Consider the following 21,101-nt stretch of genomic DNA (forward strand, 5'->3'; position numbering starts at 1 on the left):
CTGTGAGCAACAAGCCGCACTCGGTGTTTAGGCCCTGGTCGAACCCCAATGTATGCAGTCAGTGATATACATAGATCGAACAGCTCAGTAACAGCTCAGTAGAGGCAGGAGCGTGATCGCTGCGGCTAGGTAGCGGCCCGACACCGGACTCGGCACGCTGGGGGACTTTTTATGGTCTCGCGGGTATGAGTGCTCGGTGACGGCAAATCGATAGCGTTAATCCCTCAGCCGCAAGTACTGATCTGTCGAGCCCTGCACTTGAGGCCTCGTAAGTCACTTGCCATGGCCAAAGGGAAAAGAATGTACAGGCGATCAGGGCTTCATAATACCTGCCGTTACGACACACACGTAGAAAGGGGAAAGGTCGATATTCATCCATTTTATGCGGCTGTGGAGTTATGGAGATGAGTTTTTGGTCAGCAAAGGACTGTAGGGCGCACGCCAGGCGTGTCATAGTGGGTCCAAGTTGGAGTCTGTGAGGAGTGATGGCAGTTGTACATGTAATTGGCATTAAGGCACTGATCACGGCACGTCCTGAAAAATTTAAGTTTTCCAAAGTTATCTGAACACAGCTACAGCTATCCCGACGTTCAGTGAGCAATCGGGACCCGACACATCCGGAAGTTAGAGTCGCACTGGGGAAATAACCCAGCGCGTGGAATGAAGAACCTATACCTTTGAGGTTGATATTGTGCGTGCTTTTCGCCGTTCAAAATAATCAAGGGGGCCATATCAACTCCTTCGGTTGTTTGGAGCATTCATCTGTGCCTTTTAAGTGGGACTTCCGTCCTTTCACTTGTCCCTACTCCTCCCCCGCCTTTCATCTTGCTAGGACGACTAAGACGAGATCGACATGGACCTCAGCGACCCAGAGAAAAATATCAGCAACGTTGGTCCTGAGCCAGATGCTTCCGATCCTACACGGCTGCGTGTCGAGTTTGGGCAAAACCTCCACGAAATCGAGGAACGACCCACTGGTGTTTTGACTGCTCGTTCCGGGTCTAAAGCTCTAGAGATCAAACGCGAACTCACTCAGGAGGACAAGGAACTTTCACGGTACGAACCCCAGACCCTCGTTCCCCATTGCTGACATTAACTTGAATTTTGCAAACGTGGACTTTGCTATGCCTGGCATTTCAGAGCTAATTACGAACATCTTGAACAGGTCAACTCTGAAGCGGGGGCTAATGCTCGGGGAGATGGCAAGTTTTCTGGTAGCAGCGAAATCACTGAACATACTCTCAGCATTGAAGAGCTCGCTGCTACCCTTGAGGCGAACTTCGACCGGAAAGATCCTTCCAAGTCTCTCGGTCTTACTACTGAAACCGCGGAGGCTCGTTTGGCTCAGAATGGACCCAACATCTTGACACCCCCGAAGAAAAGAAGTGCCTTTCAAAAGGTGATTTGAATTGTTGCGCTTGGCGTCGTCCGCTGAAAACCCTTGCTAAACCGCCAGTATCTTGACTGCCTGAAATCTCTTTTCAATGTCCTCCTGATCTTCGCTGGTATTCTCGAATATATTCTGCTTGGTGTTGACTACAAGGTCCGTTTATAGCCCTTGCTTGACGATTTATCAGAATCATGTTCCCTGAATGCGCGTACCTTTTGCAAAATACAGAATAACAAACCGAACGAATATCTCGGCGGAGTTCTCATAGTCGTGGCATTTTTGAATGCGTTTATTGAGTGGTATCAACTTCAGAAATCCGAAGCCATTCTTGCTGGCTTCCTCGCCATGATCCCACCAAATTGCACTGTCCTCCGTTCCGGAGCGCTCGCCACCGTTCCCGCTGCGTCTCTTGTAATCGGAGATGTTGTTCTTTTGAGGAATGGAGATAAGACGCCCGCTGATTGTGTGCTGATTGGAGCGACGGACTTGAAGGTCGACAATAGTTCGTTGACTGGTGAATCGGAACCTCAGGAGAGAGCGCCCAAAAAGGAGGGCGACAAGGGCGTCAGACCTGTTGAAGCGTCGAATTTGGTATTCAATTCGACGAACGTTGTCAGTGGTGACGGATGGGGTGGTAAGTTGTGTTTGCCCGAGTTCATTTTCAGACAATCCTAATCTCCTGAAGTTGTCGTTCGAACGGGCGACAATACATTTATTGGTGAGTTGCAGTGGAGTTGTGTTAAGTACGTGCTGCTCATTGCATGAAATACATCCAGGCCAAATTGCACGACTTGCGGGAAGCGAAAGCGGAAACCGTAGCCCTCTTGCTGTTGAGATGTGTGTTTTGCTGTTCTTCTTCGATCTGTGGGAACCTCGTATCTGACCCTCGGGACCACCAGTGATCACTTCGTCCATATTATATCGGCTGTCGCAATCACCACAGCAAGCAAGCATCATACTTCTCACTGTGTTTGCGTTTTTCTCACTACAACCTGATTTTAGTTGTGTTCTTCGTGGTTGGGATTACGACAGCGTATAAGGGAAAGGCTGTTCAGACAGTGACATTTGCCATTTCGGTCCTTGTTGCATGGGTAGGTGGATCATGTTCATATTCCCAGCTTCTAAATCTTGAGGTAAATGCATGCAATGAAGATCCCTGAGGGTCTTCCGGCGACTGTCACGTTGCTTCTCTCGATTGCGGCGCAACGCATGGCGAAGGAGAAGGTGATTTCTGTTCAATGGTTTTCGACTCTGACCGACGCTGACATTGTTCATTCATCAGGTTCTCGTTAAAAACTTACAGGGAGTTGAGACATTGGGTGCACTCACATGTTTGGCTACGGACAAGACTGGGACTTTGACCAGGAATGAGATGACGGTACCGCTATCACAATTTAATCTTCTCGTCGTTCGCTGAGCGAAATGTGTCAGGTTACGAATCTTTGGAGCGGCAATCGGATGGTCTCAGCTTTCCAGGTAATTCGCCATATCACATCTCGCCTCAGCGCTTCTTTTCTAAACGTTTTCCCACCAGTCCAACAATGACACCCTCGAAATGGAAACTTTCCACCCTTCGCAAGGCAGCATGGGCGAAATGATTGATATTGCAGCTTTGAACTCACGCGTCAAGTTCAATCGCACCGACGTGCCCTTCGAGCAGCGTGACATCCTCGGCGATGCTACGGAGACTGGCTTAGCCAAGTTCGCTGCAAGGTGGCTTGCGACATTGTCAATGCGTGAAGATGGGGAGAGTGAGAAGGTCGAACAGCCTGATATTGGTTCGTCCGTGGAACAAGGATATGACGTCTTTGTGAAGGCGCATCCTAAGGTCTTTGAAATACCATTCAATTCGGTGAACAAGTGGGCCTTGGTCGTGGTGGGCACTTATTTCCGTCTTCAACATGGTTCCAGGTCGGTTGAATTGATTGGCTGCTTTTTTTTTAAAAAAAAAAAAGGTCAAGAAACCCCACGAGAATGGAGTTCTTCGCTCCTACATCAAGGGTGCCCCCGAACGAGTCCTCGAAAAGTGTTCGACATTTTTACAAGACGGTGTTCAGCACCCCATCACGGACGAGTTTAAGCAAAAGTATGATGAGGCTTACACGGTAGGTATTTCTCCAGGCGCAGAGCCACATATCGCCAATTGACGGTAATTGCAGTATATGGCTTCTCGAGGACACCGTGTCATCGGTTGCGCTCAAATCCTTTTAGAAGGCAAGGAGTTCCCTGAAGACTATACGTTCTCGAAAACGGCCGAGAACTGCCCTACCGAAGGCTATTGTTTTGTTGGCTTGGTTTCATTGGAAGATCCTCCAAAGCATGGTGTACGTTCTCCCACCCCTGAGAATGACGTGGGAGGTTATACATCTCCTGACAGGTTCGCCAAGCCATTGGAACTCTTCGTCAAGCGGGTATCAAGGTGATGTAAGTGTAGGATGCCAATTCGTCTACCCAAAAGTTCAACCCGATATCCCTTATTCTAGGATGATAACTGGCGATGTATGCCAACTTAGTATCATTTCGAGATAAATCTCTAACCAGACTTCGTGTCATGTCCATATAGCATCCTAAGACTGTAAGCCCACATATAGATCCGTGTGTGGAGTTTTCACCCACTCCCACTTGCAGGCAGAGGCCATTGCTCGCAAGATCAACCTTATCACAGGGGATACTCGGGAGAGACTTAGTGAGAGAACCGGCAGGTATGCGACTTACGCATATTTAATCATTTTTTCCATCTAACCGGTAACTGGTAACCACCAGACGCCTCGAGGAAATTTACGAGGATGAAGTGCCAGCTATCGTCATTCACGGGGATAGAATTGATTCGCTTCAGGTTAGATCTTTCGCACCATTCAACTGCACTTGGCTCATCACATGAAAATATCAACAGCCCTATGAATGGGACATGAGTCAGTATCTCTGTCAAGCGTCATTGGGGCGTTTCTGATCTTCCCGTGTGATAGTACTCAACAAGAATGAGATCGTCTTTGCTCGTACCTCTCCGAAGCACAAGCTTGAAATTGGTATCGTCTACCTCCTGCATTGCCAATTTCGCCTGTTAACTCAATTGTTATCCCTTGCCTACAGTTCGCCGTGCCCAAGCGCTTGGCCACATTGTCGGGGTGTAGGTGACGGTCTCATTTTCGAAGACGAATTACTTATCCGATTATCGGCTGCAGAACTGGAGATGGCGTGAATGATTCTCCTGGTGAGTTAGCACGATAATATCTCTACAATTATGGCTTATATGGCCTGTAGCTCTGAAGAAGGCCGATCTCGGGATCGCCATGAATATATCTGGCAGCGACGTGTCCAAGGAGTCTGCGAACATGATCCTGCTCGACGACAATTTTGCAAGTATCGTCAAAGGTGTCAAAGAAGGACGATTGATTTTCGCTAATCTCAAGCGGAGCATCAAGTACGTGTGCCCTCGGTTTGGTTTTTCTGAGAATATTTCCTCATTTGCTCGTCCTTCAGATATACTGTCACCCACATCATGCCCGAAGGTATGTGAGCAGGGTTCCGATCCCGGCTGGTTTTGTGACCCGACTTCTACAGTTATCCCTCAGTTACTCTATGTTTGTGGTGAGTACGGGATGGAATATGAAAGAAATTGGTATTCAACCAGGCTCCTAGTCCCGTTGCCCTTACCACTTCCTGCTATCATGTGGGTAATATTTTCCATAAGTTCCGAAAGTTGGCTGACCGGGAATATCATCTAGGATCCTTGCAATTGGTAAGGGACCCGAGTTGAACGCCGAACTTTTGCTGATGTGTTCACGCAAGATCTTGGGTTCGAAATCTTTGCCGCAGTAAGTCGCATGATAACTTCCAATGCATTGTTGATGAAATTCATTGCTTACAGCTGTCATTTGCTTGGGATGCTCCGGAATCTTCTGAGAGCCTGATGAAACTCCAGCCCCGAAAGCCGGTTACAAATCGTTCTATCCTTGCGAGGAAGCAGAAGGCGCTCAAGCGCACAAAGACTATTCTCCGGGACCCGGAGACTTTGGAGGTCATTCCACCGACCAAGTGGCAGATCCTCAAGAGCAAGGTCAAGAAGCCTTTCACCCGCTATTTTTGGGAGGATGTGTGGGAACAGACAGAAGATGAGACCCTTGTTGACACGTGAGCCGAGTGCTTGCTTACACGTAACTTAGCTAACATCTTAGCTTTCCAGAAATCTCCTTAGTTATGCGTACATGGAAGCTGGTATTATTGAAACGATCGCCGTGTATGATCTAGTCTCTTTGTCAAGTCCAGCCCGCAATAACGCTCACTTCTTTCGCGATATTCTAGTCTTGTGAGCTATTTCGTCGTCTTCTGGAAACGCGGCTTTTCTCCGAATGAGGTTCGCATGGCTCAACAAGCCGGAGGTGGGTTTCAAGCCATAACTGGAGAAGTTCGGGCACACATACTGGTCCTTCTTAGTCTACTTCACAAAGTCCAGTCCCGACTTCCATAACTCGCGCGGATGGACTATCACCGGCCCCCAGCAGGAAGACGCGGCGTCGCAGAGCAAGTCGATAGGTAAGAATATTCAGGTTACACAGTGTGTATACTATGTTGATGATAACAACCTGTAGTATACTTGGCTATTTTCATCTGTCAGTGCTTCAACGTACGTGGGCACTTTTCTAAATCAGTATCGCCTCCCTCTAAACTCCTTTCGTCCCATAGATGTTCGCAGTGAAGGCGAAGTTTAGAGTGAGGGTTTCTTTCCAGCCTTATTTCGAATCACTCCTCTAACTGGTGCTTCATTTTAGCCGCCGTTCGGGAAGCATGTTGTGTCTAACCCGTACAATTTCGCTGGAATATTTGCCGGCGCGTGCTTAGCAGTGTTCATCATTTATACTCCCCCCCTACATTCTGCCTTCAGTGAGCTTCTTGAGTACATTTGCTCGCAAACATGGCTAATTACTACCGCACAGATGGAAGCCATCACACGAGCCCTTTGTATTGGCTGATACCCACGGGTTTCGGATGTCTGCTTCTCGTGTGGGCGTCATTACGAATCGTTCTCTCTAAACGTGCTCTTGCAAACTCGCTCGTCAAGGACATTCAAGGACTTCAAATGTGTACGCCGTCAATTTTGCCTTCCACGTCTTCACTCACCCTGCATTGCAGTCCCGACCATACACACGATGAGCATCCGACGCTGACCAATTGTCTCGATGTGATTAGATTTATTATTCTTTCCGCCTTTACCCTTCGCCGAAGCCGAACGAATGTTATGACGTTTTGAGCATGTACAATCCGCCTCGAAATCGCATATAGAAACTTCAACTGAAAATCACAGAATCCGAACGGATTCCAAGAGAGTTTGAGGTATTAAATTCTCCTCAAGCACCCCCTTAACCTTGTGTTCCGAACCCTTCTTCATCCCCCGCCCGGGAAGGGCGCTGCGCCGCCAATCCCACTCTCAATCCAGCGCATCCGGGATTCTCGCTCTCCACGCTACCTATCTCTTTGATGCGAACTGGCCGAATTTAAGTTGACCTTGACTTTATTTGCTAAGAATGTGCGACGTTTGACTGGGAACTGTGCAAATCTTGGCTTTCGTACTATCTGCTGTGCATCCTTTTTGGGGCGTATCCCAAGGGGGAGGGGCACCCGAATGATTCCTTTCCTGACCTCCCGAAGGCAGGTCATCTGATCTGTTTACCCAGTACCGTGGACATCCTAGGTTTCTGGATTCAGGCCATCACTAAATGCTTCTGGTTGATCAAGTTACATCCCCCTTGATCGTGGCGGCTAGCGGCTAGAGTTCCCTCTCGCCCACCAAAGGCCATGGGTTATATCAGCACCCTCGGTTCATCTGTAGCATTCATCACACTTTTATACTCTACATGCACGGTACTCTCAGTCCAGTGCGGAGCTGTCTTTACCTTGACCCATGCAGCCGCCCGTATCTCCTGGGGAAATGAATAATTCAAGCCAGACTTGCGATTGGTTAGAACTCTCAGTGGCGCTAACGAAATCGTTTATGACACCCAACCTTGCCGGCTGGTCTTGTTAACTCTAACAACACGGCAGCTAGTGTGACCCGACTCCTCTTATGAATCGTATTCTAGCAGCAACTCTATTCAGGGGCAGACCATCAAAAGGATCTGGGACTGGCCAGATGTTGATTGCGGAGCGTCCAACATTAAGTATTAGCAGCCAGCTCCTAAAGAATGAGCTTGCTGTGTCAAAGAAACATTCTGGCGCATCGACTGAAATATCCTTCAAAGGAGATTCACCCATCCTCGAGGCTTCATTCCTTCTGGGATTTCGCGTTGTGTCGCAATCTGCTCTGCAGTGAAGAAATCTCCATGAAATCCGTATGGCACTGAAAGGAGGTAATTAGCGTTTAGGTACTTGGAGCCAGGCAATAAAAGGGATCGTAGAACTTCTGGCACACTCCCAGAACAATTCGTACCTCTAGTAGGCAGGATAATCCTCGCAACAATATCCTTCATTCCTTCAGCGTCAATTATCCAAAGTTCGGACCTCGCATCTGCACACGGCATCACGCTTCCTTTTTCCCAATACTTTCCTTCATCAAAGACGAAGGTGAGGAGCCATCCTTCATCTTCCTCCACTTCGTCCCCGGATGATTTTGTACGAGGCACGAAGGTTGGCTCCCCGCAGCGCCAGCCTTTCGGCATGCGGAACACTTTTACTGCATCCTTCACACCTCCCGCCCCTGGTGTCACCCCATCCTCCTCCAAAGACCCATCAGCTATGACTTCTTCCAGACCCCTCTGGTCCACTAGATCCCCATCCTTGAGTTCCCTCTTTAAACCATCCTCCACAAGCCGATGCAGGTCCATCTTCACTATATAGTTCGCGTTGCTTTTCCTTTCATAACCATCGCTACCCTGTGCCGCATCGGGAAGGAAGCCACACCCATAAACATATCGAGCGCCTCCCATCCATGGCTTCGAGGGGTCAATATTTGATGACGAGGGGCGCCTTCCGCAGTCGTATAATGGATTGATCCGCGGGAAGTCAAATTGTACATTCGACAGTGCAAACGAATGTGAGATATGCCCGGTCGTGCCCTGCCAGTGATATGGGCCAAACGTAGTATTGGTAAGAGGGAGTTCAAATCGATAGTAACATAATTCGCCCCCTGAGATCACCTTGGAGTCCGAAACTCGGTCAAGCACAGTTCCAGCTTCATAGATGAAGTAAGCATCTGGCATGCGAAGTCCAATGAGATGAACCGCTTGAACTCTTCTCTCCCCTTCGTTGGGGCTTCCATCATGGCCATTGTCATACTCATCCCAACAGCTAGCTGTATGGAGCATCAGGCGCCCTTTTTCGCTTTCCTCAAACCAATATGGACCGCATTCCGGCCTCTCGGACTTCGCCTCACGGGTGTGAGCGTGTGCAAGCCCATCACCACCGTGATACGGGTGCCCGTTTGCGTGGCCCGGCTTAATATCACTGGCGGAAGGATGACGCTTGAAAATAGTGAACCTCATGTTCTCGTGGGCTAGGTACTCCATCATGGGCCGACCGCGGAACATCGCAAATGGATTAAGCGTCAAGGGCAGATCAATGACGACAGTGTGCGTTTGCGAGCATGCAATGTCGTGCGCGAATTTTGGCTGAGATGAGGAATTACCCCAGGGCGGGCACACAGGATCTCTGATGACAGCTTCGCACTTCTGGAGTTGTTCTCGCTCCAGGGCTTTGAGAGGAATCTCCCGGGAGTTACTGGGTGGAAGGACGGTGTATTTGATGTAGGGTTGACCATTTCCGAACGAGTTGTGAATTGCCATGGCCTCCCCTGTAAGTGGATCAAATTTTGGATGGGCTGCTAACCATTCGCGGAAATACGTGCGTAAAGGTTGGAGGAAACTCCATGCCCGATGTTGGACTTCCTTCCGGGATGGTGATTGAACGTTGCGAGATTGGCTGGGAGGCAACGCGAAATCGATCCAATCTATTGTCTCAAGACCCGGAAGAGAAACCCACATTGGTGGGCCAGTCTCCGACAAGGCAAGAGCATAGCCATCATGCCAAACGATATTAGTATTCGCAGTGCTAATCTGCTTTAGTCCAATCCTCTTTCTACCAGGATGAACATCATTGTCATGCCGACGTTGACGTGATGGGGAGCACCAGCTTAGGAGGACGTAAAAGATGATGCGCACCATACCGAGAAGGATTTTCAAGATGTTCCACAGCGAGAGCTTTGGATCTGAGAACGTCGCGACGGAAATGACAAGGGGGCGAACTAATTCTAGAGGATGTCTCATTGTCGAGAAGAGACGTGGAAGACTCGCATAATCCAGGGTAACAGAGAGAACATCAGTGTAGATGAAACGATTCGTGAAGTAGGGGGTAGATCGTTGTGTTGTGATGTTACCTTGGCTGGGTGAGAAATATACTGCGCAGAGCATCCCATCGCCCTAAGGAGGGAATCATCACCATTGGCATGTGGCATGTCTACCACACGAGGGCTAGTACTGACATCAAACCAATGAGCGTCCCGTCCCAGGTCGTCATTCAGCAAAGGGTTCGGGCCGTTTCTGATATATTGGCCACCACATAGTTCAATGGGTATCTCTCCAACTACTTCACACGGTGTGCAAGGGTGCTCTTTGTGGATGGGCGCGAAACCACCAATTAAATATCTGAAGACATATCTCATATCAGCTTCCTAACGAAGAGAGGACAAGTAGGGCGTACGGATGCCCCCCAGGCCCCGGATCAGTTCCATTAAGGGGTCCCTGACCTCTGTCCATTTCTAGGGGGCGGGACGATTGCGAAATGCAGCTGAACGAGCCCACCGGAGTACCCAGCATTACTAGAATAGCTCAGACCAGACACAAGCTCGTACGGGATGTGGTGTAATCCATCCTTGCTTCTTATATATGCTGGCATCGTGGTTCACCGCTCAAGGAGTTCATGACCAGGTCTGGTCATCAATCAATTGATTCATGATGACAGTTGCACGTGCTGATCGGCCCATAATGCCGGCAGGCGCAAGGGGATGCCTCTAGCCAGGTGATCAGTTTTTATAATGCTGTTCCACCCCCCTTATGCCCTTGTAGGCACTGGCCGTGGGCTTGGGGGATGTTGCACAGCGGTTGCGCATATCCAAAACGAATATAAAGAGAGTTATCCTGCGGCGGCCAACCTGCGTATGGCCCTGCAAGCTCGGCTAATCAATATTGCCGTTTCCAAAACTAGAGTGCTTGCGCTTCGCTTGACTCTGCACAGCCCTTGTTTCCTTTCGCCTGTCCCAGCATAAATCTATTTCTATTATTTTTTTTTCAGTTCGTTTCGCGAATATAAGTACAAGTAGGCTATAAAGGCGTGTGTTTAATTGGAATGCAGACATCTGACAAACACAATCCAATTTTTCCAGTCATTCGGAGTCTGGAATCATTTAAAGGCAAAGTGAAAAAGAAGGTGGTATGGCGACAAATCACAGTGGAACCAGCATACGCCTTCACGGACTACCGTGCGCAAGGACAGACGATGGAATACCTGTGGTCAGACATAGGAACATCACCAAGGGGCACGTTGACACCATTTAATGCATGCATGACATTGTCGCGTGCAAGAGGAAGAAAACACATATGGTTAAACCGAGATTTTAAGGACAAGAGCCGAGTGGGAGCGGAAATGGTGGAAGGAAAGTAAAAGAAGAGAAGGGACAGGATGACGTAAAAGAAAGCATGTAAAGAAAAAGAAACAACCCAAAAGGGAAGACGATGACAAATTTTCAGCGTCGCCAATTGCGTAATATCGGGAGTGGTTGGTGATGTGCAGAGTAATCCCTGGCAAACTCCGTAAAAAATCCGTGGAAGCGCGAATGTAGTCATGTACGCAACTAGACCAGCCATCTCATCAATTGCGCACCCACCTATTCTATTCATCTGCACCTGCTGTAACTCGGTCTGGTGGTGGGCGGCCTTTGCGTGCTTTCATTTTTTTATACGAGCTTATACACGATCGGGTGTTGAGTTATCTGTGACAAAAGTGCAAAGAATAGAATAGGATGGCCGTCAAAGCCGACCCCAGGCAGCAGGAAAAGTAGAACGGAGCTATCTGTGTTCGCATACGCCATCTAAGGACTAAAAAAAGACGGAAGCTCCTGTTACGTTCGAAGACCGAGGGAAAATGTTTCAATCGAGAGTTTGTCTTGCATTCGGTTCAGTGGATAGATTATCAAGCACAGACCAAAAGGTGCTGACACGTCTGGATAAATCCCGCTTTCAAGCGCACAAGCACAAGTCATCATGGTACACCTCTTGCGGATTGCCCACTACACTCTGTCTCAGAATAAAGCCTACATAGTTCCGCAACATGCAGTACCGAGGCTCAACACCTCAAGCTTCACTTGGGACTTCGACGTGCCAAAGAATATTGGTATTCGCAGCACTACTACGTTTGAGGGGTGTCGTTTTTTTCCCTCGGAGAAAGCTCTATGTCTGTATGACGAGAGGACTGGACGTGACAAGCGAGATACTCCGTGATGACATCATTACGGCGGAGGGGAAGATGTAGCCTGCAGGGTTGGGTTCCTTTGCCGGAAGAAAGAGGCTCCCCATGTATTTAGGATAGTCGAAAGTCGTCAGCGTAGTGGAAGGCTCACAAAGGGAGTAGGCCGAGGTCTAGAGCTAGATGTCCCGGAAAGCAACGCACAGAATGGAACATCTCTAACATTCAATCCTGGGTGTGCAAAAGTACCCCTAGGATCCCGAGCACCATACCAGCGAGCGTCGCGCCTGAGATCTTTGTCTTTTGGCCATTCCTTATTATGTGCCTCTGGGCATTGCGGAGGACACATTCCAAAGTGGCACGGAATTGCCGATGAGATAGCGGAAAGCCAGCGACGCATCTGTGAGGAAAACCCCATGGTTTGCAAGGGCCCGCGTAAGTCTAACCGAAAAAGCCCTTTCTCCGGCGGGGTTTCGAAAAGTAAAATGGCTAGCAAGATTTCAGGTGGGGCAGGTGACCAGCCTCTCTAAGTGAGCCTTTGGCAACATTGGCTCAAAAGAGGGTGACCAGCCAGCACCGAGCCAAGCGCGTTGGGCTCTTGTTATTTGTGAAACAGCCGACTTACTGTAACGTGGATATCGGTCAATTGAACGGGCAACTCCGCATCGCTCACTTTGTTCAGTTGACCTTTCCGCTCTGTACACTGGGCTCTCTCTATATAGACTATTGGTTCACTTTCTTCTATTTTGAATTTTACGTTATGGCTACGGCTCCTGCAAGCACTCCAGTGACTTCGGACTTCTCTTCCACTGCGCCGTTGAAACGGACGAAGATCGTTTTGTTAGGTGACCAGTCCGTTGGAAAGACATCCCTAATAACACGGTAAGTATAGTTTCTAGGAGACATTCCTCCAAAGCTCACAACTGTTTCTTATTTTCACCATAGTTTCATGTACGATACATTTGACAACACCTACCAAGCTACGATTGGGATAGATTTCTTAAGTAAAACGATGTACCTTGAAGATCGCACCGTCAGACTGCAGCTATGGGATACGGCGGGTCAAGAACGATTCCGTTCCCTGATCCCTTCATACATTCGTGACTCATCAGTCGCCATTGTCGTGTTCGACATAACGAGTGAGTCCATGCAATTAAATAGTTTCTATGGATTCAATAAGGGTGTGTTCCCCTAGATCGAGCTTCTTTCCTTTCAACGACAAAATGGATCGAAGATGTTCGTTCAGAACGTGGATCAGATGTACTCATCGTCCTAGTAGGCAATAAGGCCGACCTTTCGGACAAGCGCCAAGTCACTCTTGAAGAGGCTCAGGCGAGGTCGACGGAACTCAGCCTTACAATGTTCATGGAGACAAGCGCGAAAGCTGGGCACAACGTGAAGAGTTTGTTCAAGAAAATCGCAATGGCATTACCAGGTGGAAATGAGAATGCAAACCAGACACCGGCAGATGGGAACCAAAGTAAGTTAGCACCTTGGTAAGGTTCTGAGCAGGTGTTTGACGCAGACTCCCTCATTCAGAGATTGAAGTCACTTCACAGAACAACACTCAGGTCCCAGACGCTTCTACATGTAACTGCTAATGTGCACCGCCTCTTGCTTTTTTGTATCTATTCTCTCTCATTTCTCCGGTATCTATCTCACTCTGACTTGTTCCTCGTTGGCTTTCGCTTCAATTGGAGAACAACATTCTGGTAGCATCTAGGGGAGGGATGGAACTCCCATCTTGGGCTCGTGACCCCCTTTTACCTCTTGTCTAGAGTCCGTGCAATTGTGCACCAACATTCTCGATTCGAGGAGCTCATGTCTACGCAGCGCAAGGGAAATGGGGGGCTCTTAGTCACGATGTGTATCGGGGTCAAGAGAGGTCGCCATTTCGCATTGTGTTGCTCTAAGCTACTATAAGTGAGAAAGACGCATATGTTGCCCTTACGGGTGTAGCAAGTGAAGAGTTTATTCGTTGAGGGTCCAGGAAGGGCACATTAAGAGGGGACTCTGTTTTCTACACATCGCAAACGCAGCTCTCAATGCAGTTTATAATGATAGGCATTGGTCAATTAGCGAGGGGCGAGTATGTTTCAAGAACGGCCTGGATGAGTCATGAACCTCTATGCGTTGTTCGGCTAATGACCAGATCAAGCCCACGTGGAAAATCAGTTGATTAAGCTCTGCAAAGCATACTATCTAACCAATGTGCTCACAACATCGGGGGAGCTTTGCGCACCCATGAGTTGAGGGAACATGGAAATACGGAGAGGGGGAATTGGAACCTTTATGTATATCTCTGATTGGAGCGCGCCAATGATTCTAACCACTATGTAACTCCTGTAATATTGTTCATAGCCGATATACTCATTCTCAGTAACATTTGACATACTCACATGGTCTGGAAGCAAGAACGGCATGTCGCCGCATCGCGTGTTGGACTTCCCAGTACGTTTCCTACTAGAGTGCGCTAACATGAAATGATTATCAGAAGTTGGACTCCATAGTGCTAGTTCCAAAATATAGTTATCGGCCCATTCCAATCTCCCCCACCATGTTCCACATTTCATTGTCATCCACGGGCACATTCCCAATCCCGTTGGTCGCAGAGGGATGTGTTCGCTCCTCCATCTCGAATCGTTCTTGTTCTTCGATCATTGCGTCCACGTCCCAATCATCAGGGCCAGGGTCGTCGAGGAAGAGCCTCTTCCCCTCGGCACCGACAGGTGCCCTCTGTGGTTGAGGCTGCAGGTCAGAGGATAATCCTTGCTGCCGCCGGAAAGCGATGTCCTCGGAAATGAGTGCATCGAGGTCCCAGTCATCGTCGTTGCTGGGGTTTATTGCCCGTCCGCCGGAAATGGTGGAAGGCTGGGATGGATCTCGGGAGTCAACGTTGGTGTTGAGGGATGTGCCATTGGGGATATGTTGGCTATTGGAAACATCCTCGTCATCGTCATCAATATTCTCTTCGTTGACGGGCGAGGAGTCGCGGGAAGGGATAACGGGCTTGGGAGCTAAATCATCCTTCCATTTGCTCAGGGCGCTCTAACGTGCGTTCACAAAAAATGAATCAGGATGAGCTTGATTGCGTGCTGAGTCTTGAGATGGGCAATGTCAAAGTACTCACATGCATAGACCGTGACCGACACAACTTTTCGATCCGTTCTATGGAATCACGAAACTGAGTTCTAGGGTACATCTTGTGTGACCAAAGTTGATATATTTGAAGCAGCCGTTGGAGATCTTTCGCCTCGCAAGACATCAGGTTCTATGTGCAACGGTCAATCCACGGAGACTTTACTTCATTCCCTTTTCCTGACGGCTTAAACTTCCTATGATGTTCTATGAGTGCTGGAAATCCGTTGGGACCACATAAGCTAGCGACCAATTCCACGTCGTATTCTGGTGAAACGCGCGTAAAACGACCTTGAATATTATAAACTCACCGATCTTCGTCTAATTTGGCGATTTTTCGCGTCTTCTTTGCTTTCGGCGCCTCATCATCGTCAGGACGCGTTTGTGGCTGTTGCGTTTTGCCGCCCTCTTCATCGTCGCTTAGGAGTACATTCGTGGTGCGTCCCCTTCTCTTCTTCGAAGACAAGCCCCCAGCTCCCGAAGATGAAGGAGTTGGTGCTCGATTGTCATCGGAGAGGTTGGCAAAGAGCGCGTCCAGCTCTGCGGACACTAGATTCGCAGTGGCACCGAAAGTATAAGCTAGGGGGGTAGCCATCCCCACCTCTGCCCTCGCTTTCCCCCTTGATCCATTGGGAACGACACGTCCATCCTCCATGACTGGCGCGTTGGATGGTCACGTGTAATCTGACCGTAATTGAATGACAGATCTTGGTATCCAACCTTGAGGACAGCCAGCTTACGAACTCAGCAATGTCGGACTCTTTCCTTTCCTCTGGAGCATTGGACTCCTCCAGAAGGAATACGAACAGATCGTCATTCTTGCCTCCAGGCTCTAGTTCGATGACAAGCAGTCACCCCTTTCTCAACATGCTCAATCCCCTTGGTCGCAACTATCGCGGATATGAACGAGCTCGTGATGACGTCGTCGAGGAGGAAGAAGAGGCTGAGGCGGATAATGAAGAGCCCGAAGACCGAGGCGAGGGAACAAGTCGCGGGGCACGCGGCTGGCTTCAAGCTAATGCTGCTCCTGCTACAGGCGACATGGACCGGATACGTATGGGGAATCTACGCCCACAAACCCCTGAAAATGTTGTGAGAGATCCGGATTCATACGATGACGATGATGGCGAGGTGCCCCACTCGTTCATGGTTGAGGCTCGTCGCGGGCCCAACAGTACTAAATCCCCACAGTCCCGCACAGCAGCGGGAGATAGTAAGCCAGGTCTTCCGACTTCCCCTACCAAGCTCCTTTCCCGAGCGCCTTTTAAGCGGGCCGCAAGAGCCACGTTCAGCGATGTGAAAGGAATGAGCATGCCACCTCGACCCTCCGAGCTTCAGTCCCCAGGAAACTTCACACTACCTGTCCCCAATACAACGTCTGCGTCCTCTGCTGGTGGACGGAAAACGGGTTTGGATGAGCATGAAAGGGCCCTGTGGAACTGGGTGAACGTTTATAATCTAGATGCATTCTTACAAGAGGTGGGGATTCAACATCCCTCCCATACTATTTATCAAGCGAATTGGTGTAGGTCTATGCGTATTACGTTGGAAAAGGGATCTACTGCATAGCATTGTATCGCGGGCTGAATCTACTGTAAGGCTTTTCTATTTTGCGAGCAGTTTGCGATCGTAGTGGAGTTAAAGTATTGTTTTTCTTAGAACCGTCGGTTTCGTTATTGGGTTCTCGACGTTCCTTCTCGGTTGTGTTGACTACCCTTTGGTCTCAACGTCTGGTCTGCTTTCTGACGTTATTGTTCCTCATTGTGTCTCAGGGTACAGGATATGCTTATTGTAGGAAGAGATCATTGCTCATATTTGCACAGATTCTCTGGATTCACCCTCCTATTTTTCCTAACCTTCGGGGCTTTCTGGTTATGGAATATATTCACATTTGCCATGGGGATCATGCAACTCCTAGATATGTATCGCTTTTACACCTATCTACTAGACATTCCCGATGTGAGCTTTCATATTGCTGATTTCAGGGCCACTGCGGCTCACTTGCCTTCCATCAGGCAGATATTCAAACTATCTCATGGCAAGAGATCGTGCGACGTATTGGCAAAATACGTGAACAAAATCCTGTCACTGCTCTTTCCTCTGCTGCGGCACTACAATCCGACTCAATCACCGCTCCTCTTGACGCCCATGATATTGCAAATCGCATTATGCGGCAAGAAAATTACCTCATCGCTCTCTTCAACAAGGGTCTCCTCAACTTACGCCTACCACGCCCGCCACTGTTGCAGCGCCTTCTTCCTTTGGAGAATGAAGGCCAAGGAAGAACACTGACGAAGGCTCTCGAGTGGAATTTAAGGTTCTGTTTGTTGGGCTTCTTGTTCGATCATAATGGGCGTGTTCGGAATGCGTTCACGACTCAGAAGAACCGATTAATGCTTGTTCAGGCGTAGGAAATTCATTGCATCTCACAACGCATCACACTGAGTCCCGTCTTTGATCAGCCTACGTCGACGATTTATCTTCATGGGGTGTATAAACGCCATTTTTGCACCTTTCATCGTTTTGTATCTGATCATGTATTCCTTCTTTCGCTATTTTGAGGTGAGTCAGCTGCGTTAAAGTGGTATAGGATCAGAGTTAACTTCCTGCGTTCTAGGAGTACCACAAGAACCCTTCATTCATCAGTAGCCGCCAGTATACGCCTTTCGCACAATGGAAGTTCAGAGAATTCAATGAGCTCTCTCATTTATTCAAACGAAGATTGCACGAGTCCTATCCAGCTGCTAGCGAATACATTGACCAGTTCCCGAATGAGAAGATGGCGCAGCTTATGAGGTCAGGAACAGCGGCTTTGCATATCGATCTATGCGTAGACTAACCATTTGCAGATTCGTGGCTTTCATTGCTGGCTCGTTTGCGGCCGTGTTGGCGTTGGCGTCAGTTATCGACCCTGAACTCTTCCTTCATTTTGAAATCACCCCACATCGAACCGTCCTCTTTTATATCGGAGTCTTCGGGTCCATTTTAGCAGTGGCTCGCGGCATGATCCCTGAGGATCATCGTGTCTTTGATACAGAGTACTTGCTTCGTGAGGTGATTCAATTCACTCACTACATGCCGAATGAATGGAAGGGTCAATTGCACTCTAAAAAGGCAAGCCTAAGGACTTTGAAGAGGCAAAACGACTAACTATATATCTAAGGTCCACAACGAGTTTGGTCAGCTGTTCCAAATGAAGGTTATGGTCTTCATCCAAGAACTTGTTTCTGTCATCTTGACGCCATTCATCCTCTGGTTTTCACTTCCCGACTGCGCACCTGCAATTGTCGACTTCTTTCGCGAGTTCTCCGTGCATGTGGACGGATTGGGTTATGTTTGCAGTTTTGCAGTGTTTGACTTCAAACGACATGGTAACGTTAATGTGAGAGGGACGCATCCGCAAATGCTCTAACGAGGCTAACACAAGCTTACACAACAGTTTGGTGCTCCGGGCGAAGTTCAAGATGAGAGGTATTTGTCAAAAGAAGGAAAGATGGAGAAGAGCTTTCTTAATTTCAAGGTATTTGCGCTTTCCACTTTCTGTCAATTGTACCTTGCTTAATCTTATGCTCGAAGGCTGCTCATCCGGACTGGAATCCAAAGGACCCAGCGGGTTCTATTTATCTTGATCGTCTCGCGCAGTTGCATCCCTTGTACCATCCAATGTATGGGCATGGTCCTGCTGGGTTCAATAGACGCCGCAACCGATTCAGCGGCACGACATCGGACTATCGACAAAACCCAATTCTTGGATCTATGACGGTGGGGGCAGGTCGAAGCGGTAATCCACTGCTGCACAGCACCGTAGGCTTGGCTAAGGAACAAAGAAATGCGGAGCTTGCCAGGACGTACGAAGCTGCTCTGCAAAGATCCATGGCTATGAAAGGTAAAGGACACGTAGGTGAGGCTTCGGGTGCACATGATTCAGGTGAAGGTGCAGATGAGGTCCAGAGTGAGTTGGGCGATTCATATGTTGATGGGAGAGCCGCTCGCGCGCCTCGTTCTGGCTTGGATGAGGAACCGAATGCTGATGAGCTCGAGGCTGAGGAGCTAGCAAACGGGGGCGTCATGGGATTGTTGACGCAGATATACGACCGGCGAGGACGAGGACTATAGCCAAAATATTCTGCACTCCACACAGCATTTTTCTAATCGATTGACTCCTAATTAGCGTCATTTTTAAGCTAGAACACGCATTCACATACAACAGTAAATACATCTATAGACGTCGCACTGAGCCGAATCAAACATATTACTTGGGTCTAAAGTTGGTAAAGAAAGATCAGAAGCAGCGAACAGTTTACGCATCCCGGGTATTGCTCGAAGTACCCGAAATGCATCAGAATCCAGGTAAGTCGGAAAAGCGCCAAGCGTCAGGCAATTAGCGCAAGGATTTCCGCGACCTCCGACTTTTACTGAGTTCGGCATCTATTCTCCATAAGCCTCGTACGAATGACTCCTTGTCCAAGGCACCATTGCCCTCCTTATCCAGTTCGGCCCTGAAAATACGGAATTAACTCTAAAGTAGGACAGCAAATACAAACGCGTACTGACCAAAGACGCCGCAGGAAAGAACGGTCGAGCTTCGAACACAGCCAGATCCGCTTGACAACGTACCCAGGTAACCTCCCACCTACAGCAGCTGATACATTTCTCCACCCGCTACCTCGTGATGACGAGGATGACGAGGAAGGCGACTCGACATGTCTCCCAGTCTGTCGCGGAGGGGAGAGATTCCTCTCGAAAAGGGCCTCGTAACGGATCCGATTGGCCGAAGGTACGGGACCCTCACTGAGTAATGCGCTGTCATCATTTTTCCCCGAAGATGCTGATGTTATCGGTGTATTTGACGAGGGTAGGATAGGGGGATATGAAAAACCAGAAGGTGAAGAGGAATTGAACCCAGAAGTCCGCATGTTCGTGAGCGAGATGGAGGGGACGGATGGAAGAGGCGGAGCGACCCGACGGATGGAGAGAGAAGGAATTTGTACGGAAGGGAAGTTGTAGCCGGGTGTGAGGCCCTTCAGTGGCGCTGGGCGTGGGGGAGGGGCCGGTTTGGATTTCACAATTGATGGTGCCGCAGGTGGGGTTGGTTGCGGAGCTGAACTAGCTACCACCCCTTGCGTCCCTCGTCTTCGAGGAGGTAAGCGAGGAGCGTAAGGGACAACGATGGATGGATTTTCTGGGACTGGATTCGAATTTCGATCTCTCGTATTATCCATTCGATTGAGCGCAGCAACCGTTTCAGCAACGGAACGTGACGGAGTTTCTGAGGGCGAGTCCTTCGAATCTGTCATGTCACCTCCAGTACTGTCCGAAAGTGACACTGATTGGAATGATGATGTGGAGTTGGCATGCGCGTGACCGGGCCGAGGCGGTATCAGGCCGAACATTGGTTGAGGCTCGGGTTCGACCTGTGAAAATGATGGTGTGTAAGCTGGGCTGGCAGAAGTATCCGACATGTTACGGTCCTGAGGGTATAAATTCGGTATGGCACCGGGAATGTCGTCCGCAATGGCAGCATCTGGTCTACGAGGTGGTAGGGGTGGCTTGCTTGTAGAAGGGATCGAAGGGGGGGAGGGGTTACGGCTTTCGTCATTCGAGGAAGGGGAGTCCTTATTTAGTGCGAACTCAGATCCTGCCGACTTAGATGAGGTGGGACTAGGATATAGAGAAGAAACAATAAGCCCAGGGTATCTTGGCGGGACCGGGGGAGGGACTTTTGCTGGAGGAGATGACCTCACGCCAAATAGATGTTCGCTTGTACTCTTCAAAGATGAAGGCGCCGAGGACACGAGGGATGCAATTTCACTGACGTCGACTAGTGAAGACTTTCTACCTAAAATGGACGGCGACCTCGAGCGAGGCGGCGTTGGAGTCATGGTAGGGCTGGGCGTCGTGAGGGCAACGGTGTTCGCCCAGGGAGAGAGCAGTTCATCGAGTGGCGAAACTTGGCGTGGCTTCGACACAAACGTCCATGAATTATTAGGTGGGCTTTCTGACAGTATGGGAATTGGCTTTCCGTTCTCAAACGCTTCAATTCGAGAGCGGATAGCTGCAGAGCGAGCCATAAGGTCCACAAGGGGCCGACCGAGAGAATTATTCAGAGACCAAAAAAATTAAA

At 49.1% G+C, this 21,101-nt stretch overlaps 8 protein-coding genes across 8 annotated transcripts; 5 read left to right on the forward strand and 3 right to left on the reverse strand.

The window, feature by feature from the left end:
* Positions 1-853: 853 nt before the first annotated feature.
* EI90DRAFT_2925519 (aminophospholipid-transporting P-type ATPase) lies at positions 854-6,555 on the forward strand (the record flags this gene model as incomplete). The annotated part of the gene is made up of 37 exons (XM_039054891.1): positions 854-1,056; positions 1,141-1,399; positions 1,457-1,543; positions 1,619-2,024; positions 2,076-2,108; positions 2,167-2,229; positions 2,342-2,481; positions 2,543-2,614; positions 2,673-2,768; positions 2,822-2,866; positions 2,925-3,126; positions 3,187-3,266; positions 3,346-3,495; positions 3,550-3,714; positions 3,768-3,814; positions 3,874-3,889; positions 3,954-3,965; positions 4,019-4,092; positions 4,154-4,226; positions 4,284-4,302; positions 4,357-4,416; positions 4,481-4,517; positions 4,573-4,601; positions 4,652-4,811; positions 4,871-4,899; positions 4,952-4,978; positions 5,030-5,080; positions 5,180-5,205; positions 5,259-5,521; positions 5,574-5,627; positions 5,693-5,769; positions 5,825-5,923; positions 5,980-6,014; positions 6,074-6,100; positions 6,160-6,271; positions 6,325-6,471; positions 6,521-6,555. The coding sequence occupies 37 exons, from the start codon at positions 854-856 to the stop codon at positions 6,553-6,555; spliced, it is 3,510 nt and encodes a 1,169-aa protein (XP_038914420.1).
* Positions 6,556-7,412: 857 nt separating this feature from the next.
* On the reverse strand, positions 7,413-10,451 carry EI90DRAFT_3155656 (carotenoid oxygenase). The gene is made up of 4 exons (XM_039066010.1): positions 10,079-10,451; positions 9,861-10,023; positions 7,815-9,798; positions 7,413-7,724 (listed from the first exon to the last, which is right to left on the reverse strand). The coding sequence occupies exons 1-4, from the start codon at positions 10,192-10,194 to the stop codon at positions 7,621-7,623; spliced, it is 2,367 nt and encodes a 788-aa protein (XP_038914421.1). The 5' UTR covers positions 10,195-10,451; the 3' UTR covers positions 7,413-7,620.
* Positions 10,452-10,722: 271 nt separating this feature from the next.
* On the forward strand, positions 10,723-11,149 carry EI90DRAFT_3064271 (uncharacterized protein; the record flags this gene model as incomplete). Its single annotated transcript, XM_039060788.1, has 1 exon — positions 10,723-11,149. A coding segment is annotated over one exon (189 nt), but the record flags the coding sequence as incomplete, so codon positions are not given.
* A 1,450-nt stretch (positions 11,150-12,599) lies between these two features.
* Positions 12,600-13,440, forward strand: EI90DRAFT_2925400 (ras family-domain-containing protein; the record flags this gene model as incomplete). The annotated part of the gene is made up of 4 exons (XM_039054889.1): positions 12,600-12,721; positions 12,785-12,978; positions 13,035-13,319; positions 13,379-13,440. The coding sequence occupies 4 exons, from the start codon at positions 12,600-12,602 to the stop codon at positions 13,438-13,440; spliced, it is 663 nt and encodes a 220-aa protein (XP_038914423.1).
* Positions 13,379-13,900, forward strand: EI90DRAFT_3064276 (uncharacterized protein; the record flags this gene model as incomplete). The annotated part of the gene is given in 3 exon segments (XM_039060789.1): positions 13,379-13,544; positions 13,556-13,677; positions 13,689-13,900. Coding segments are annotated over 3 exon segments (285 nt in total), but the record flags the coding sequence as incomplete, so codon positions are not given.
* Positions 13,901-14,368: 468 nt separating this feature from the next.
* On the reverse strand, positions 14,369-15,632 carry EI90DRAFT_3017551 (replication fork protection component Swi3-domain-containing protein; the record flags this gene model as incomplete). The annotated part of the gene is made up of 4 exons (XM_039057119.1): positions 14,369-14,887; positions 14,970-15,110; positions 15,144-15,219; positions 15,289-15,632. The coding sequence occupies 4 exons, from the start codon at positions 15,630-15,632 to the stop codon at positions 14,369-14,371; spliced, it is 1,080 nt and encodes a 359-aa protein (XP_038914425.1).
* A 31-nt stretch (positions 15,633-15,663) lies between these two features.
* EI90DRAFT_2997760 (autophagy protein Apg9-domain-containing protein) lies at positions 15,664-19,236 on the forward strand. The gene is made up of 11 exons (XM_039056246.1): positions 15,664-16,456; positions 16,507-16,571; positions 16,637-16,750; positions 16,801-16,936; positions 16,993-17,384; positions 17,440-17,539; positions 17,595-17,773; positions 17,827-18,091; positions 18,141-18,359; positions 18,417-18,497; positions 18,554-19,236. The coding sequence occupies exons 1-11, from the start codon at positions 15,728-15,730 to the stop codon at positions 19,091-19,093; spliced, it is 2,820 nt and encodes a 939-aa protein (XP_038914426.1). The 5' UTR covers positions 15,664-15,727; the 3' UTR covers positions 19,094-19,236.
* On the reverse strand, positions 19,026-21,101 carry EI90DRAFT_3064285 (uncharacterized protein). Its single transcript, XM_039060790.1, has 3 exons — positions 19,532-21,101; positions 19,183-19,476; positions 19,026-19,125 (listed from the first exon to the last, which is right to left on the reverse strand). Exons 1-2 carry the CDS (start codon positions 21,046-21,048, stop codon positions 19,359-19,361), a joined length of 1,635 nt encoding a protein of 544 aa, XP_038914427.1. The 5' UTR covers positions 21,049-21,101; the 3' UTR covers positions 19,026-19,125; positions 19,183-19,358.

Source organism: Cantharellus anzutake (genome assembly GCF_015039405.1).
Source record: "Cantharellus anzutake strain C23 chromosome Unknown EI90scaffold_34, whole genome shotgun sequence".
Taxonomy (NCBI): Eukaryota; Fungi; Basidiomycota; class Agaricomycetes; order Cantharellales; family Hydnaceae; genus Cantharellus; species Cantharellus anzutake.